Source organism: Pelophylax lessonae, assembly GCF_965119305.1.
Source record: "Pelophylax lessonae genome assembly, chromosome: 7".
In the NCBI taxonomy this organism is placed as follows: domain Eukaryota; kingdom Metazoa; phylum Chordata; class Amphibia; order Anura; family Ranidae; genus Pelophylax; species Pelophylax lessonae.
The window spans coordinates 232,037,534-232,056,931 of record NC_138774.1 but is presented as its reverse complement, the minus strand read 5'-3'; the positions used below and the strand labels follow the sequence as shown (position 1 = coordinate 232,056,931).

The window sequence follows — 19,398 nt, the reverse complement described above, 5'->3', positions numbered from 1 at the left end:
GTTGTTGGTGTCAGTGGGAGGAATAACGCCCTGTTGTTGGTGTCAGTGGGAGAAATAATGCCCCGTTGTTGGTGTCAGTGGGAGGAATAATGCCCTGTTGTTGGTGTCAGTGGGAAGAATAATGCCCTGTTGTTGGTATCAGTGGGAGGAATAGTGCCCCATCATTCGTGTTAGTGGGGGAAATAGCGCCCTGTTGTTGGTGTCAGTGGGAGGAAAATGCCCTATCATTAGTGTCAGTGGGAGGAATAGTGCCCTATCGTTGGTGTCAGTGGAAGTAATAATGGCCTATTGTTGGAGTCAGTGGGAGGAAAAATGCCCCATTGTTGGTGTAGGTGGAAGGAATGATGCCCCACATTAGAGGGAGGTACACTGCCCCGAAGGGCAGATTAGGGCAAGCTATGGGTCGCACCCAGTCCAATGGCCACAGTTTGGACACCACTGAACTAGATGGTAAGAGTCTGTCCTTACATTCTGGCTGTAGATGAGAGTCTGGCTGCACTGTGCGGTGTGGGTACACACATGTTCCGATAGACACCAGTGACACCTCCATGGACTGCTCACACACCCGCTGCACCTGCAAATGAAAAAATACCTTATTCAGTTCATGGTGAAATCTACCACACACCAAAGTTGGTCCATTTATTCTATGAATAGTGATGGGAAATGCAAAATCTTACAGTCATTCCCAAAACAGGAGTACAGGGGAAATCTTCCAATGGGGACAACTGTTTTTGGCAAACTGCCTAATGGTAGTCATACATGTAGCAATCAGTTGTCATTCAAGGTATCGGAGGCTATACGCAATTCTATTAAGGATCTATTTCTTTCCTGATTGATATAATTGATCTATAATCAACAACCAATTCAACTGATATGCAACACACAGGGAGATGATTTCCAATCGATAGTTCAGATACGATTGCAAGTTATTGATTTCATCTGTTCTCACCATGTAATCTCAATGATCGATTAAAATATGGATATATTCAAAAGCATCTCAGTGCTAAAGCAATGCAAAGCGATCAATAATATTCCACCCTGGCCGATCCACTCAGTTTAATGAAACTAGAGTCTGAAATGATGGGAGGGGAAGGTATGGCTATTCAATTGTTTGCAGACTCGATCTGTGCTTAATTGTCAAATGGAAAGAGTTTGTGTGCAACATTATTTTTCCCTTCAGTTTGGTCAATTTTAGGAGCATATGGATGCTTTTGTGACCACCATAGGATGGACTCCTCACACTTCCTGCTGTGTCTACAGGACAGGAAGTGAAGGAAGATCTCCTCAATGAAGCCCAGAGGACAATATCCAACAGAGGTTTAAATCGCCCCCCAACCAAAAATAAAAAATACGTTTATGGTGCGCTTTAACCGCTTCCCACTGGCCAAACCCATATATGTGGCAGTACGGAGGTGGTCCCTATTTCTCACTTGCTGGGGGGTACTGTGACCTCACCGTCATCAACAGCTCCTGGTCACAAAGCAACTCAGGAGCCAGTAGGGTGGGTTCCCAATCATGTGATCTCTGTGACAGCCAATCACAGGTCAAATAAAAAACTAAAGCCCTATTCGATTAACACTGCTGAACAGTAGAAACTATACACCGATCAGCCATAGCAATAGGACCACTGGCAGGTAAAGGGAATATCTTGTTACAGTGGCATCCGAAAATTGGTGGTATATATTAGGCAGCAAGTGAACATGTTGTCCACGAAGTTGATGTGGTAAAAGCAGAGTTGTGAATGGGGCTGTGAAGCCCATGATGACCCGTGTCCACAGCCAAAAGCTCTTACAATGGTCACATGAACATCAGAACTGGACTATAGAGCAATGGAAGAAGGTGGCCTGGTCTGATGAATCACATTTTCTTTTAAGCATGTGGATGGCTGAGTGTGTGTGCGTCACCTACCTGGGGAAGAGATGGCACCAGGATGCGGTATAAGAAGGTAAGTCGGCAGAGGCAGTGTGATGCTTTGGGCAATGTTCTGCTGGGAAACCTTGGGTCCTGCCATTCATGTGGATGTTACTTTGGTGTCCATGCCTCAATGGGTCAGGGCTTTTTTTAGCAAAAGGGGGCCATACACAATATTGGGTGAGTGGTCATAATGTTATGGCTGATCAGTGTAAATATGACATCTGGGACTGGGAGGCAAGATATGCTAAGCTAAAAAAAAAAAAAAAATGGATTTTTGACTTACGATAAAATCCTTTTCTCTTTCGGTTTATTGATGGATGCTGTCCTTTGATGCATATCAGTAGGGTAATACTGCCCCCTACAGGAGTAGGACACTAGGCAGAAAGAATTTCTGGCTACGCCTATGGGAAGTCCCTGGGGGTATTACCCTCTCTCTTCCTGCATAGGATGTCAGTTTTGTAAAGCAGTGCCAGAGAAAAACACACCAACCCACTCAAAAAATTAGAGGGCGGGTACTGTGTCCCTCAATGAACCTAAGAGAAAAGTATTTTATGGTAAGTTAAAAATCCAGTTTTCTCTATCGTTCATTGACGGACGCAGTTGAGACGTCCCAAAGCAGTACCAAAATGAGGGGTGGGAACCAGAACAAAGAGAAAACAGTCCCCTAAGGCCAACATGGCCAAACAGGCAACACGGGACACCTCAGAACAAACAGATGAGGTCCACCTGAAAACAAACAGAAAAAACACCCTCAAGGAAGGCCAAGAGGCCCCCTAAACAGCAGCCTGCAAAACCTTGTGGCCAAAGGAGGCATCCGCAGATGCCATCACATCCACCTTATAAAATTTGGTAAAGGTGTGACCAGACGACCAAGCCGCCTTGCACACCTGAAGCACAGACGCCTGATGGCGAAAAGCCCAAGAAGCACTAAGCGCCCGAGTAGAGTGCGCCTTGACAGGGTAGGGCGGAACCTGACCCCTAATGGAATAAGCCTGCACCACTGTCTGTCTGATCCATCTGGAAATAGTCACAGCAGACGCAGGCAGCCCTTTCTTTGGGCCATCCGTGAGCACAAACAGTCAGACTTGCGAAAAGACTCAGTAGATGCCAAATACACCTTGAGCGCCCGAAGAACATCCAGGGTATGCATGGCAAATTCCTTAGAATGTTCTGGCTTAGGACATAAGGAAGGTAACACGATTTCCTCATTTAAGTGAAAAATGGAAACTACCTTTGGCAGGAAGGACGGATCCGGCCAAAGTACCACCTTGTCCCTGTGAACCACCAGATAGGGAGAACGACAGGACAACGCCGCCATTTCCGACAACCTGCGCGCAGAAGTGATAACCACCAAGAAGGTCAGCTTCTGAGACAAGGTAAGCAGGGGGAACTCCCGAATATTCTCAAAAGGAGGCCTCTGGAGAACCGACAGCACCAAAATTACATGGCGGTAGCGGAGGTCGCACCGGTGGTACCAAGTGTTGCACCCCCTGGATGAAACTATGCACCAGGGAATGGGCGGCCAATGGCCTCTGGAAGAAAATAGCCAAGGCTGAGACCTGACCCCTGATAGTACTCAAGGCCAACATTTGATCAACTCCCCGTTGAAGGAAAGCCAAGATTCGAGCCACTGAATAGGAGCGAGGGTGGGTCCCAAGGGACTCACACCACGCAATGTACGACTTTCGCGTACGATGATAAATCTTCCTGGAAGTCGCCTTCCTCGCTTTTAGCAGAGTGGGAATCACTGAAGCAGATAAACCCCTGTCCTTCAGCATCTGGCTTTCAACAGCCAAGCCGTCAAAGCCAGCGACTGTAAAGCAGGATGGAAGATTGGCCCCTGAGAGAGCAGATCCACCCTGAGAGGAAGCCTCCACGGGGCTTCTGCGACAAGCCTGACCAGGTCGGTGTACCAGGCGCGACAAGGCCAGTCCGGAGCCACAAGAATGACCGGAATCCCTTCCGCCTCTATCCTGCGAACAAGTCTTGGCAACAACTTGAGAGAAGGAAAGGCATATATCAGCCGGTACTGGCCCCAGGGGGCCACCAGCGCATCTGCAGTGTCTGCTAGAGGGTCCCGGGAGCAGGCCACAGACCTCTGTACCTTCCTGTTGATTAGAGACGCCAACAGATCCACATCCGGAGTGCCCCAGCGAAGGCACAACTGTTGAAACACCTCCGGATGCAGGGACCACTCCCCTGCATCCAAGCCTGACGGCTGAGGTAATCCGCCTGCCAATTTTCCACTCCCAGAATGTGGACCGCGGATAGAGCCGGAACATGGCGCTCCACCCAACGTAGAACTTCCGCCACTTCCAGGGCCGCAAGGACACTCTTGGTGCCCCCTTGGTGATTGACGTAAGCCACGGCCGTGGCATTGTCTGATTGACTAGGCAGATTAAAACTGACATCCTATGCAGGAAGAGAGAGGGTATAGCCCCAGGGACTGCCCATAGGCGTAGCCAGAAATTATTTCTGCCTAGTGTCCTTCTCCTGTAGGGGGCGGTATTACCCTACTGATATGCATCAGAGGACTGCGTCCGTCAATGAACGATAGAGAAAAAAACACATACATTATATATATATATATATATATATATATATATATATATATATATATATATATATATATATATATATCTTTAACCACCTTGCTGGCACTTGGTTGTAAAAAAAAAAAAAAATAAGGTGGGTGGGTGAATTTTCTTGAGCGCCGTTTAAAAACAGTACTGCACAGGGGCGTAACTACAGGGGTTGCAGGGGTTGCGATTGCAACCGGGCCCAATGCTCCAGGGGGCCCAGCATTGGATAGGAGGGGAGGCGGGGGCAGCATGTAGAGAAATCACTGTCCTCCTTTTTCCTCCTGTAGCTGCAGAAAGAAAATGGAGGAGATTGGATCCTCTGTATGCTACCCCCGCCACCCCTCCTATCCAGTATACTTGTGTTCTGCTGTCTGGGCCCCTGTGTGCTCCCCTGGTCCCCCCCCCCACTGTGATCCCTCCCCTTTCCTGCCGGCTGCTGCAGGGGATGTGTAACAATAGAGAACCAGGAAGGGGTCGGTAAATATGTAATTTACCAGCTCCTTGCTTCTCTAAATGGGCAGAGTCATAGTCAGTGACATTGTAAAAAAATTAAATAAAATGATAAAAAATAATACAATTAAAATACCAAAAAATAACAACTACTGACACCAGTGGGTGAACTTTCAGGATCGCAAAGGTCACACTTGCAACTGGGCCCTGGCATTCCACCACCGTGGGGAGGCCCCAAGATGGCAGGAAGGGGGGCCCACTGCAAAACTTGTGAAAGGGACGCGCTGTGGGGCCGCAATAAAGGGCCCCGCAAGCGGAGTAAAGGGCCACAGGATCAGTGGGAAGAGCCCGGGGCTTGAAGGGAAGGGCCCCGGCCAGGGGTCCGGGGGGGCCCTTCATGGTTTCTTGCACCGGGGCCCTGAAGGTTCTAGTTACGCCTCTGGTACTGCAGTAAAAAAAAATCCCCCCCAAAAAAACCCCACAAGCGGCTTGTGATCAAGCTGTTATTACACAACGCAAGTCAAAGGGCAAAATGCACAGAGTCAGTCAGAGTGGCTCTGTACCTTGTGATGCCTGTGAGAGCCAATCCACGAGACCAGTGATCTGGAAGCCCAGGATCTCTTAAAGGGCCGGTGGGAAGCCAGCGGAAAGGGGTCCTTTCCCAATTGGGTACTACGGATTATTTGTTATCAAGATTATTGTAGCAGAAAATCAGACGCAGTATTTCAACACCCAAATGATTCCCTGGTCACCTCACTGAAAATGGAACAAATGTCCCAGAAACTCACGGGTTAGAAACGGCCAAATCCATTACAGCTGAGCAGTCGTAGAAGATGAAGTCCGTCACAGTGACAGTGATATCCTGGAACACCAACTCTAATCGTACGGTTACGTGATCTGCCAAGAAAAAGACGTTTTCAATTCAGGACTCCAGGAACAGAGAGCGCCAAACACATAATACATTTTGTATAATAAAATATATATATTTATACATGTAATATACTAAACAAATCCTCATTGGAGAGCGTGAGTCATTTCAGCTAAACCTCAGTAGGATAAAAAAAAATATATAAAAATATGCAATATAATCTAAAATATATAAAAGTGAAATTCTCTTTAAGGGTCCAGGGGACTGAAAAAGCAGTTTTACGTACCCAATCCTCTTCCCCAGCAGGTGGCACTCCTCCATACTCCACCAGTGTATTTCCACAGTGTTCAGTTTTAAACACAATGAGGGTGAATTAATCAAAACGTGAGCAGACAAAATCTGGAGCAGTAGTACGTGGTGACCAATCAGCTTCTTTAATGAACTTGTTCGGTGGGGTGGATCTCTCTTCAGAGGGCATTTGAGAGGCTGTGAGGAGAGTTTATGTTCTTGCCCCCCGTTTTAACCTTAAAAACTGGCACCACCATCTCCACTTGCATGGCACAAGGTTGCAGGGTGCCCCCCATTTAGGTAAATAGGTCACTTTCGGTGGGTATTACTGCCTACAGAGTGCGTCAGTAGGTTTTTTTTGCCACACCATGATGCAAAGCATTGCTGCCCCAGCATGTGTGCCTTTGCAGCTTAAGGTGGAGTGGTTGGAAGTGGTAAAAATACAGCTTAACTGTGTGTTTTTCCCAACCCCCAAATGCAAGTGTAAATAAAGCCTTAAGTTTTGAAAATGGAAGTTAGAAACTGATTGATTGCTATAAACATTTACTGCAGATTCCGTGTCCTTTTACAACAGGATCCTCATCAGAGTCCTCTTTACATCAGAGTCCCCCCTCTCACATAAGGATCACCATCAGAGTCCTCTTTTAGCTAAGGATCCCGATCAGAGCACCCTTCTTATACCAGGGTCCTCATTAGAGTCCCCTTTTACATCAGGATCCCCATCAGAGTCCCCTCTCTTATATTAGGATCCTTAGCAGAGTCCCCCTTTTATATCAGGATCCTTAGAGGCCCCTTCTTGTATCAGGATCACTTTTGGAGTCCCGCTCTTACATCAGCATCCCCTTCAGTATCCCCCTTACATCAGCATCCCCTTCAGTATCCCCCTTACATCAGCATCCCTTTCAGAGTCCCCCTCTTACTTCTGCATCCCCTTCAGTATCCCCCTTACATCAGCATCCCCTTCAGTATCCCCCTTACATCAGCATCCCCTTCAGAGTCCCCCTTGCATCAGCATCCCCTTCAGAGTCCCCCTTACATCAGCATCCCCTTCAGAGTCCCCCTTACATCAGCATCCCCTTCAGAGTCCCCCTTACATCAGCATCCCCTTCAGTATCCCCCTTACATCAGCATCCCCTTCAGTATCCCCCTTACATCAGCATCCCCTTCAGAGTCCCCCTTGCATCAGCATCCCCTTCAGAGTCCCCCTTGCATCAGCATCCCCTTCAGTATCCCCCTTGCATCAGCATCTCCTTCAGTATCCCCCTTACATCAGCATCCCCTTCAGTATCCCCCTTACATCAGCATCCCCTTCAGAGTCCCCCTTTCATCAGCATCCCCTTCAGTATCCCCCTTACATCAGCATCCCCTTCAGAGTCCCCCTTACATCAGCATCCCCTTCAGAGTCCCCCTCTTACATCTGCATCCCCTTCAGAGTCCCCCTCTTACATCAGCATCCCCTTTGCTCCTTTGGTGGCAAACCCTGTAAGTGATTTTAGCTCAGTGGGCTTTAAACAGCTTTGCTGATTGTCAAATCAGACAGAACTCTTGTACAGGGAAGGCAGAAGTGGATACCATGTCCAATTTAAGTATTTACACTACTTGCATTAAAAAAATACATTTAAATGAGGTACTAAGGGTTGCAGAACCAAATTAATTGGTGTCCTTTATTTCTGCCGACTTAAATTTCTTTAGGTGAATTCTGTCTATAAGACAATAGAGAGAAATTCATCAGAAAGAGGAACTAGGATAAAATAAGACATGAATGGCACGTGTAGCCTAAAGGCCCGTACACACGTACCGATCGTCGGCATACAAACGTCGGTGGACGAAGGATCTGCCGATTGTACGCGTGTTAGTATGGTGCCTCCGACAGATGTCTGCGCACAATCCGCGGACAAAAGTCTTTCGTGCAAACATGAAAATATTTGTATGCCGACACCAGAACGGACGATTGTTCGCCTGTCAGTACACAATTCGGCCGACAGACCGCAGATTTGCAAGACTGGGCATGCTCAGAAAATAGAAAACACAGGGAAAGTTAACCATTACATGACATCACTTCTGCAGTCGGCGGACAAAATTCTTGTGCTGTCCTTGTGCTGTCTTTGCACTTTTCAGCAGACACCGACATCCCGGGGAGAAAAGAGGAACATTTGTAAGCCGACCATCGGTACGTGTGTACGGGGCTTAAATACACAATTATTAAGAAAAGTCTTAAGTCAGGGACAGTCTTGTGATCAGTTACACCACATGCCCAGACTGGTGACCAGTAACTTCCCCATCTATACCAGCATGACAACCAGCATGACCCTTCTGTTGGCTCTGGAGGTGATGAATGCTCAGAATTCCTCCGAAACCGGATTACAGAATGTTGTTTTACTTCCAGGCAGACAATGTGCATGGTAGAGATGTGCCAATAATGCAAACACGGTCACCTCTGCTACCGTCACCTCTGCTACCGTCACCTCTGCTACCGTCACCTCTGCTACGGGGTCACCTCTGCTACGGGGTCACCTCTGCTACGGGGTCACCTCTGCTACGGGGTCACCTCTGCTACGGGGTCACCTCTGCTACGGGGTCACCTCTGCTACGGGGTCACCTCTGCTACGGTCACCTCTGCTACGGTCACCTCTGCTACGGTCACCTCTGCTACGGTCACCTCTGCTACGGTCACCTCTGCTACGGTCACCTCTTTTTTAAAGGTATTTATATTATTGCAAAACACCAAACAAAGGCAACCAAACATTCACAAAGAGAAAAATGTGTTCCAGAGGTCATCAAGCTATATAACAGGAGAATGCTCATACAACCATAAGGCATACCCAAAGTAAGAATTCAATGAATAAACAATACATGTAAAAACTGCCCCCCTTACGCTTCCTCTCTATAAATTTTATTTTTTTTTGGGAAACAACCAAAAAGAAACACACACCTAAATATAGAAACCAAATAACTTTCCACCCCTTCAACAATGCCCAGGATATCTTAAACAGTGGTGCAATCCATGTAGCACGAGCCATCGGACAAGTCAGATAGTGCAGATAAATAACAACAACGATATTAGTTAACCATTGTAATGTTATTAAGCAGATAGTCCTAGAAGCCTAAACATCTACTGACCCGGAGACCGAGTCCAGCCAGGATGACCATATTTTATTGAATTTTTTTGGGCATCCCCAAGCTAAATACGTAAGCTTATACAGAGGTAAGACGTTATTAACCAACTCCACCTAAGCCCTGACCTTGGGTAGTTCAGACTTCTTCCATCTCAAAGCAATCCATTTTTTGCATAGAAGAAGAGAATACATAGCAGAGTCTTTTGAGACTGCCGAAGATCCTCCTCAGCCAGATTGCCCAAAAGACATCTGTCAGGAGAGCAAATATTCCGGAGTGCCAATTTCTCCTCCATAAATGTACACACCTCTTTCCAGAAGACTTGAACCCCCGGGCATGACCAGACCATATGAAGGAAGTCTCCCCTATCCGCCTGACAACAGTGACACACCGGGCAAGGAAGCCTCCCCATTTTATATAATCTATGTGGAGTGTAGTAAATCCTGTGCAGATAATTAAATTGAATCACTCTATCCCCTGCAACTATTATCCCATTAAACTGGGATCCCAGAAGATCCTCCCATTCCACCCCCTCCAACTGCGGCAACTCCACACAACCTCTCTTTTAGCGCTGCCATTTTCTCCTCGTTATCAGTAAGTATCAAAGCATATTATCTAGAGATGAATTTAGTATGATGAGCGTCCATTAGTTCCCGTTCCAACTGGGTTGGAGCAAAGTGCACCCCCCGGAGTCCAAACTGTGCTGCCACCGCATGTTTGAGTTGCTGATATATAAACCAACAGGTGGAGGGTATACCCAGCCCCGCCCGAATCTCTGAGAAGGTATTAAATGTGTGATCTACAAACAACTGATGTGCATCTTTAAGATCAAAACCTGCCCACCTCCTAGGATCATCCAGCTTGTAGAGTTCCTGCAACCCTGGGTTATACCATAATGGAGCGTTAGGAGACATATTAAAGGAGGAACCCCCCCATCCTCCTATTACAGATATGGGTGATCTTATAGGACATTTGTAGCTACTGTCACCTATGCTACGGTCACCTCTGCTATTGTCACCTCTGCTACAAATACCTGTAAAAAAATAACGTGCATTCAAACCCAAGAATACAAAATTACAGCCTAATTTTAGGAAGATATAAAAGCACAAATAAATGCAGCTCTGAAATGATTATTTTTTTTAATGCAAGCAGTGTAACACCTTGATGTAACTTGGTATCAGCCTCCTGCAGGTTCTGTACAGCAGGGCTGCAGGTTTAGAGGAAGCAGTAGCACAAGGGGCCAACCAGTTCATGTGCGGACAAGAAGCACTGATAGGAGCAGAGAGCAGAGTGATGGAGAGATGAGCTCACGACTGTGCAGCTCCTCCTTTCACTGTCCAGTCATAAGCTAGGGCTGACCTGGGCTCAATGGAAGTAGGTTGAATGAAAGCCTCTTGATCCTTTTGGGAAAGAGAGCCTTGATTGATGGGGCATGGCCAGGACATGGGTGGAGGAAGGAGGGATTAAGTGGTCGCAGAGGATTGGTTAAGGGGGATTGGGCTGGGGCCTGAGCTCAAAAGTTCTGCACAAGGGAATTCTGGGCCATTCTTTTTCTAATGGTGTGAATAAATGATCGGATCACTGCATGACATTGACTCCTTTCATACTGATCCTAGAGAAAAGGGTATAAGCTATGGAATGGGCTGGCCTTTAGAAAGGATGTGATGAATGTACAAGTGCCTACTACAAAGTGAAACCATCTAAGTCAGCCACTCTCAATCAGAATTTTATTGAACCCTAGGCTCTTCCAGAGGTTACTAAGGGTTCCTTGAACTGTAGCTGATTTACCTTCTATTTGATGGTTCCTATACAGTTTCAGGGGCCAATACCACCTGAAAAAGCCAGCTGCATGACATTAATGGTGTTTTAAGCCATCTGTAAGGGTGGCATTGTGACCACCAGTGTTAAGAGGGGCATTTGACTCATTGGCCACCAATCTAAGGGACATTTCTCCCACTGACTGCCAATTATTTGGTTTTAGCAGGGGTTCCCCGAGATCTGAAAATCATTTCACGATTCCTCTGGGGTAAAAAGGTTGAGAAAAGCAAATCTAAGTAGTCAAATGATTCTGAAAATATAACGGAATTGTACCTTGTAGAAACAACAACACTCCACCCCGCTCCTAAAATGCTCACGGTGGCTTGATCCACCAGTGAATATTGGGCTCTTATCCAAGAGCAGGTCCCTGTCCTACAACCATAAAAATGTATTCCATTATCACAAATTCACAGCAGGATATCCCGCCTGCCATCCACCCCATTGATAGGGGGAATTAAAGTAAATTTGTTGCTTTGGACTATATAGGCAATGCACAGCTGTGCTTGAAGTCACACAAAATCAAGTGCACTTCAGTTTAGGTCTTGATTTACCTTTCCCTGGAGGATTGGGGGGGAGCTCTTCCAGAGGTGGAGAGCTGCATCGGACCTGGTTGCCATACACCTGGGCAGGACTGGATGACTCATTAAAGACACATTTCCAACTGTCCCCATCTGTGATAACTGGAAGCTGCAGTACGGTCATGGAGATCTAATGGGAAAAGATGGGAAATATTACTAAACAGGATTGCACGTGTACTATTATAACATCCCAAATCTATAGCCCACATGAGGAATTCTTTGACATACAGTGTCATCTACAGCCAAAAACTGTTTGGCCTTTGGATGGGACCAACTGTTCTTAACATATACACAATAACTGGTGATATGGCCCAGAGGCGTAACTAGAACCTTCAGGGCCCCGGTACAAGAAACCATCAAGGGAACACCGGAACCCCTGGCCGGGGCCCTTCCCTTCAAGCCTGGGGCTCTTCCCACTGATCCTGGGGCCCTTTACTCTTGTTGTGGGGCCCTTTATTATGGTCCCACAGCGGGACCCTTTCACAATTCTGCAGTGGGCCCCCTTCCCGCCATCTTGGGGCCTCCCCACGGTGGTGGAATGTTTTTATTTTTTTACAATGTCACTGACTATGACTCTGTCCATTCAGAAAAGGAAGGAGCTGGTAAATTACATATTTACCGACCCCTTCCTGGTTCTCTATTGTGACACATCCCCTGCAGCAGCCACCAGGAGAGGGGAGGGAGCACACAGGGGCCCAGAGACAGCAGAACACAAGTGAACTGGATAGGAGGAGTGGCGGGAGCAGCATACAGAGGAACCAATCTCCTCCATTTTCCTCCAGCAACTACAGGAGGAAAAAGGAGGACAGTGATTTCTCTACATGCTGCCCCGGCCGCCCCTCCTATCCAGGTGTACAGGGGAGCCGCACAGGCCCCCTGGAGCATGGGGCCCGGTTGCAATTGCAACCCCTGCAACCCCTGTAGTTACGCCCCTGATAGGGCCACCATACACCATGACTAGCCCTATTCTGCTCGCCATCACATACCTCGGTTTGCTCCTGCCGGCTCTGATTGGCTGGTGAGAGATCCTGGATGGTCACACACTGAACTTGATCATCAAAGCTCCATAACCAGTGGTTATCCTTATCACTGTTCTCGCACTGCTGCTTCTCTGTGCACCTGTGAAGCAGACAGAATGAGAATTAGAAAAGAAAAAACTATTCTGTGCGCCATAATGTATGGTTGTGTGCAAGAGCCCTTAAGCTTGATAAAAGATAAATCTAAAACATTTCAGGGCTCACAAGTTTCGCTTCATCAGGACTAAAAACTTTTATCGAGATCTTTTATGAGCACCCTAAATACAGACAACCTATTAATATTTTATCAAGATCAATAAGTCTTTACTAAAACAGTTATAGACTTGTGGCACACCCATCAATTACACTTTCTTTGGATTGCTCCAGGGATCCACAGGGCTATCCTCTATGATAGAGAGCTGCCTCTCAAGACTAGTGATAACACCAGATCATACTTACCTTTGAGTCTAGCACTCCTCCAACGCCTATTTTGCTATTTTGTCACTACAGAATACAGTAATGATGTGGAGGTTAGCAGGAGGAACCAGTGAGAGCAGCAAGAGACCCAGGAGGTCAACACTTTGAGAAGAGTTAGTTTCAGAAGAAACTTCAGCTGGGTATTTTTCTTCAGCGAAGCAGCATTCGTCCACATGAGCAGCACAAGAGGTAAGTATTTTTTTTTTTTTTACAAGTACGGTACATGATTAATTTAAATTATATAAGCTGCCATTGCTGACTAGCTTTTCAAAGATGCAGCCTCCAAGAATATCATCCTCATCCTGGTTTTGCTGCCATTTTAAACCAGAATTCCATGAAACCTTAGGGTTCTTCCAGATGTTGCTTGGGGTTTCTTTAGTAATGGCTGATTGACTCCCTCATTTGATAGTGTCTGCATATTTCCAGGACCAACATTATTTGGCTAAGCCAACAGCGTGACACAGTTGTCTTCATAGCAGTCTGTAAAGCCCCGTTCACACGCACCGATTGTTGGCCGTAAATTTTCGGCCAACGTCCGATCGGCCGATTGTCGGCTTGTTGGTATGATGCTTCCGACAACCGACTGCGACTTTTCGGCCGAACAAAATCTGGTGTGCATGCTATAAAATTTTTGTTGGTCGTCAGCAGAACGGCTGATTGTTCCTCAATCAGTACAGATTTCAGCCGACAAAAGTCAGATGAGCAAGACTGGGCATGCTCAGAGAAGAAAAAACACACGAAAAGTAGACCAGAACATGACATCACTTCTGCAGTTGGTTGTTGTTGGCCGACAAAATTTGTGTGCAGTCTAGAGCACATTTCAACCAACACAACAACACTGGACAAAAGACGGCCGATCGGTCGGCCAACAATCGGTGCGTGTGTACGAGGCTTAAGGGTGGCGCTTTGACTATCACTGTAAGGGTTTACATTTTTCCTACTGACTACCATTGTAAGGGGCATTTTCCCATTGACCCCTAATAACTTAGAGGGGTTCCCCAAGATCTGACAATTTATTTAGGGGTCCTCTGAGTAAGGAATGTTGAGAAAGGCTAGACTAGACAGTCACATAGCTAGAACATGCATGCAGCATGAGATTCAGACATTTCATACGTCTATGGAACGTCTGTTCCAGTTCGGTGAATCACAAGGTGGTAAAGCCAAGTGATGACCCCAGAATATGTCTTTTTGAAAAGCAATGGCAGCTCCAATGCTTCTATTGCACTTTGAAAAGTTCATCACCCTTAGGTTACTCCTTACATAGCCTAAATGTTGCAAGCAGTGCAACAGAATCTGCCATATTTCTTTAATTAGGCAATGTAAAGCCATCCCCGTAAAGATGAGTAGCCTTATTCATAGCAAACATTGACTAACTTCCATAATTTCCTGATGTAAAACATCATTTTACAGCAAGTGTACATTTAATGGTGCAGCATTACTAGACAATAAAACCGAGTTATGTAACATGAATCTACAAAGTGTTAAAGGGTTAGTCCACCAAAAAGTGATATATAAGCTGAGTCAGCCCCTGCCTTCTTTATAGGTCTTTGTTGCTATAAATGCCCTGACTTTGTTCTTGTTCTCTGGCAGTTTTGGGAGTTCCAGCTCCTGTTACATTTTCTATACATAAAGAATAAACAAGCCTTTCTCAACCGAGGTGCTGTGTTACCCTAGGGTGCCATCTGGGTTCATCAGGTGTGCCAAAGAATCACAGGTGGCCACACAATATCTCTGATCCGCCGTCATTAGACAGGGAATAACAGCCGAGGACACAGAGCCAATCAGAATGGTTCTGTTTTTTGATTGCCAATCACAATCATAACAAATGTAAACACAGTATGTGTGTTTACATTTGAAAGCCCTCCCTTTTCTCCCTCTATCAGTAATAATGGGAGAGTATCCCCTGCGCTATCTTTGAAGATGTAAAAGAAACATGAAAGCTGCAACTACCAGTCAGCCTATCCAAAGCTTGGAGAAGTAAAGAAAAATAGGGAAGTGTAGTGCTGTGCTAAACAAAATCAAGATATGATGAGTGGTATAACTCCAATAAATGTTGTAAACATAAAACGAAATGTTGTGTGAAAAAACAATATTCAAATGTGGAAAATAACGTGATAATAGCTGATGATTCAAAGTGAAGATGTAAAAATATAACACAATAAAAAATATCAATATAGTTAAATCAAAAAATTCCAATAAACGTGTAGACGACTTCAGAGTCAAAGGTGATAGGAATAATGTTGAAAATTGGGACAGTGAAAAGACACTTTAACAATATAAGGGTGAGACAATGTGCAAACAATACAAAGTGAACAATCAGTTAGGTAAAATCAAAATAGTCCATTCAACGTGTGAACATCATAAATCCAGACGATGAATCAAATTCAATGGATCCTGGTCCAGTGGCAGTGAAACACCAGATGGTGTTGAAGGGGTTAAGTGAGTCCCAACACCAAGTGTTACACAACTAACAGGGAGAGAGTGGCTCCTCTGGGTGCACTACACCCTTACCTTACCGCTGTAAGGTAATAGCATGGGGAAAATCCACTGGCAATAATGTGGTATTCTCTTGTTAGAGTTAGGGGGAGATCCTCTGTGTGACCAGACTTCTTGGATGGAGTTATACAAATACTATATCATCCCGAACTCAGGCAGAGCGACATGAAAGAACAAAAGATCCATATAGTGTAGTAGGTATCCAGTAGGGGTTCCCCTAAGGAAGTCACGTGACGACACGCGTTGGGACTTTCAGGATAGGCGAACCCGGAAGTGCGGCCGGCGCATTTACCGGTGGATACACCCTAAACTCACCCCATGCTCGATCTACTCTACTTGAATGTGAGTTGTATTTTTACATGTTTTAATAAAACGAGTGGATACCTACTACACTGTATAGAGCTTTTGTTCTTTCATGTCACTCTGTCTGAGTTCGGGATGATATACTATTTGTGTAACTCCATATCCAAGAAGTCTGGTCACACAGAGGATCTCCCCCTTACTCGAAGAAGAGAATACCACATTATTGCCAATGGATTTGCCCCATGCTGTTACCTTACAGCAGTAAGGTAAGGGTGTAGTGCACCCAGAGGAGCCACTCTCTCCCTATAATTTGTTTAACATTTCGTGTTGGGACTCACTTACTTGACACCTTTAACACCATTTCACTGCCACTAGACAAGGATGAATTTAATTTGATTCATCTTCTGGATTTATGATGTTCATACCTTGAATGGACTATTTTGATTTTACCTAACTGATTGTTCACTTTATAGTCTTTACACATTGTCCCACCTTTATATTGTTATGGTGTCTTTTTACTGTCCCAATTTTCAACATTATCCCTCTCACCTTTGACTCTGAATTTGTCTACAAGTTTATTAGACATTTTTTGATTTTACTATTGTGTTATATATTTTTTATTGTGTTATTTTTACATCTTCACTTTGAATCATCAGCTAGTATCACATTATTTTCCACATTTGAATATTGTTTTTTCACATAACATTTTGTTTTGTGTTTATGACATTAATTGGAGTTATACTACTCGTCAAATCTTGATTTTGTTTAGCGCAGCACCACACTTCCCTATTTTTTCTTTATTCCTCCTCTGTCAGTGCTTCCCACCAATCACATGAGTAAAACTTTTCCTGCTAACCACCAATGAAAAGGGGGGCATACTGACCACCACTGAGTAGCAAGGGGTTACACAGGGGGCACACACGCCACCAATAAATCGGGGGCACCGACACTGACAACCAATGTTAGAGGTTCAACAATGGCCACTGATATAGGAGGCACAGATACTAACCACCAATGTAAGGGGCACAGCACTGACTACCAATGTAGAGGGTCAGAGAAAATGACCACCAATGTAAGGGGCACAACAATGGCAACCAATGTAGGGGAGCAGAGACAGTGACCATTAATTTAGGGGGGCAGAGACATTGACCACCAATGTAGTGGAGGTAGAGGCTTTGACCACCAATGTAGGGGGGCATAGACAATGACCACCAATATTGGAGGCAAAATATTGACCACCAACAAAGGGGGCACAGACACTGAACACTAATTTAAGGACAACAGACACTGAACACCAATGTAGGGGGTAGAGACACTGAGCATAACAATAACCATCAATGTAAGGGGGCATCTCTGACACTGAACATCAATGTAAGGGCATTACAGTGACCTGCACTTTCAAGTGTGCTTAATGCAAGTAAAAAGAAAAAACATATATTGCACTAACTATTCCATTAAAGGGCTCATTCACACCAGGTGCAATGAGCCGTGCTTATCTGCATTAATTGTTACAGGCTTGGTGGAAGGACACATACAAAACAAATACGGTATTCTCTATGTGCCCTGTTCACCGCTCAGAAGCGTGCTGGTTTGTTTTGCATGCCTCAGTGCTTATCGGCACTAAACCTTTTTTTTTTTTTTTTTTTCAATTTCCCCCCCCCCCCCCACCTTTTTTCTTTCAGAGGTACTAGGGAGGAGTATCCCTTATTCTGGGATCCTCTCTTTACTTACCCACAGACAGTCTTTTTTACCCTGCGTTTCTTAATCTATCCCACTCCCTCTCTTCTTCATTACCCTCTCAGCCCCCCTTTCATTCCTTTACCCTTCCCTTTGTATACCCTTCCCTACTAGTGAACAACCCCCCCCCCCCCACCTGCTCCTTTACCCTTCCTTTTGTATACCCTTCCCTACTAGCAAACATTCTCCCCTCCCCTTCATTAGTCCTCCCTACTGTTCCTTTACCCTTCCTTTGTATCACTTCCTTATTAGCCAACATTCCCTCTGACCCGTCATTACTCCCCTGCCCCCCCTTCCATTCCTTTACCCTTTCCTTTGTATACCCTTGCCTACTAGCGAACATTCCCCCCTTCGCTTCCGGTTCCATTGACAGTCACTTTAGATCAGTGGCCTCTAAACTGTTGCCCTTTTGTTTGCCTTTCTCCAGCTTTTGGGGCATCATTCCTACCAATTTATATCAACAATAAGGCACTATTACCTCCACTAACACCAACAGTGGGGCATAATGTCCCACATTGACACCAATGATAGGGTATTATTTCTCTAATTGACACCGATGATATAGCACTATTTCACAATTTCTCCCATTGACACCAACAATGGGTCACTATTCCTCCCACTGATACGAATGGTGGGGCGCTATTCCTCCACTGATACCAGTCAATGATGGGGCACTATTCCTCCCACTGACACCAACAATGGGGCACTACTCCTTCCACTAATACTAATGATAGGGCACTATTCCTCCCACTGACACCAATGATGGGGCACTATTCCTCCTACTGACACCAATGATGGGGCTCTATTCCTCCCATTGACACTAACAATGGGGCACTACTTCTTCCACTAATACTAATGATAGGGCACTATACCTCCCACTGACACCAATGATTAGGGCACTATTCCTCCCACTGACACCAATGATGGGGCTCTATTCCTCCCATTGACACCAACAATAGGGCACTACTACTTCCACTAATACTAATGATAGGGCACTATTCCTCCCACTGACACCAATGATGGGGCACTATTCCTTCCACTAATACCAATGACGGGGCTCTATTCCTTCCACTGACACCAACAATGGTCCACTACTTCGTCCACCAATACTAACGATGAAGCACTATTTCTGTTCCTTCCTTATGCTCTGTACTTTTTGCTCCCACTGACCACTAAACCTGAGGTATTGTTACTCCCGCTGACACTGAGGCATTTTCTACTCCCATTGGTCATAGTCCAGCCCCCCTAAAGTCTAAAGACCTATAAACTGGACCTTTGTTTATAAAGTCTAGAGACCCCTGCTTTAGAAAGTTGAAGAATACCTGACCCTCCTTGTGAGTCAAACTTTCCGTGTACATTGGTACTTCACTGTATGCCTGTATCATCATGGATGGGAATGTGGTCTGTTTGTATCTTGAAACATACATGTATATCAGTGTCTTGTATTCATTTGCACTTCAACAAACTTTTTTGAATGAAAAGAAAAATGCCTGCATTTTCATGTAATGCGTAAAAAAGCATTAACAGCAGTACACTGCAATGTGCTGTTGTGCATAGAGGTAAATGAAGTTTTTCCTGTTAACTTTAAATTTAGGAAGTACACACTGTGATGGGTTGTAACACCACATTGCAGCATGCATGCGGAACGCATACCAGCATGCACCACAATGCCCCAGGGAATAATTTCCCTTTCTCTGCAATTAATGATAAGCCAGACATACAAGGCTCAAGTATAAATCCAAATCTTACCATTATTG

General features: G+C 45.4%; 1 protein-coding gene across 1 annotated transcript in view; it reads right to left on the bottom strand.

Annotated features, from left to right (window-relative positions):
* PLXNB3 (plexin B3) overlaps positions 1-19,398 on the bottom strand; it is a 206,644-nt gene that overhangs the window by 72,911 nt on the left and 114,335 nt on the right. Inside the window, exons 6-9 of the mRNA XM_082264425.1 lie at positions 12,599-12,731; positions 11,586-11,742; positions 5,735-5,843; positions 469-574 (exon numbers count right to left, since the gene is read on the bottom strand). Of these exons, the coding sequence (XP_082120551.1) occupies positions 469-574; positions 5,735-5,843; positions 11,586-11,742; positions 12,599-12,731 (505 nt within the window). The remainder of the gene's footprint in view (positions 1-468; positions 575-5,734; positions 5,844-11,585; positions 11,743-12,598; positions 12,732-19,398) is intronic.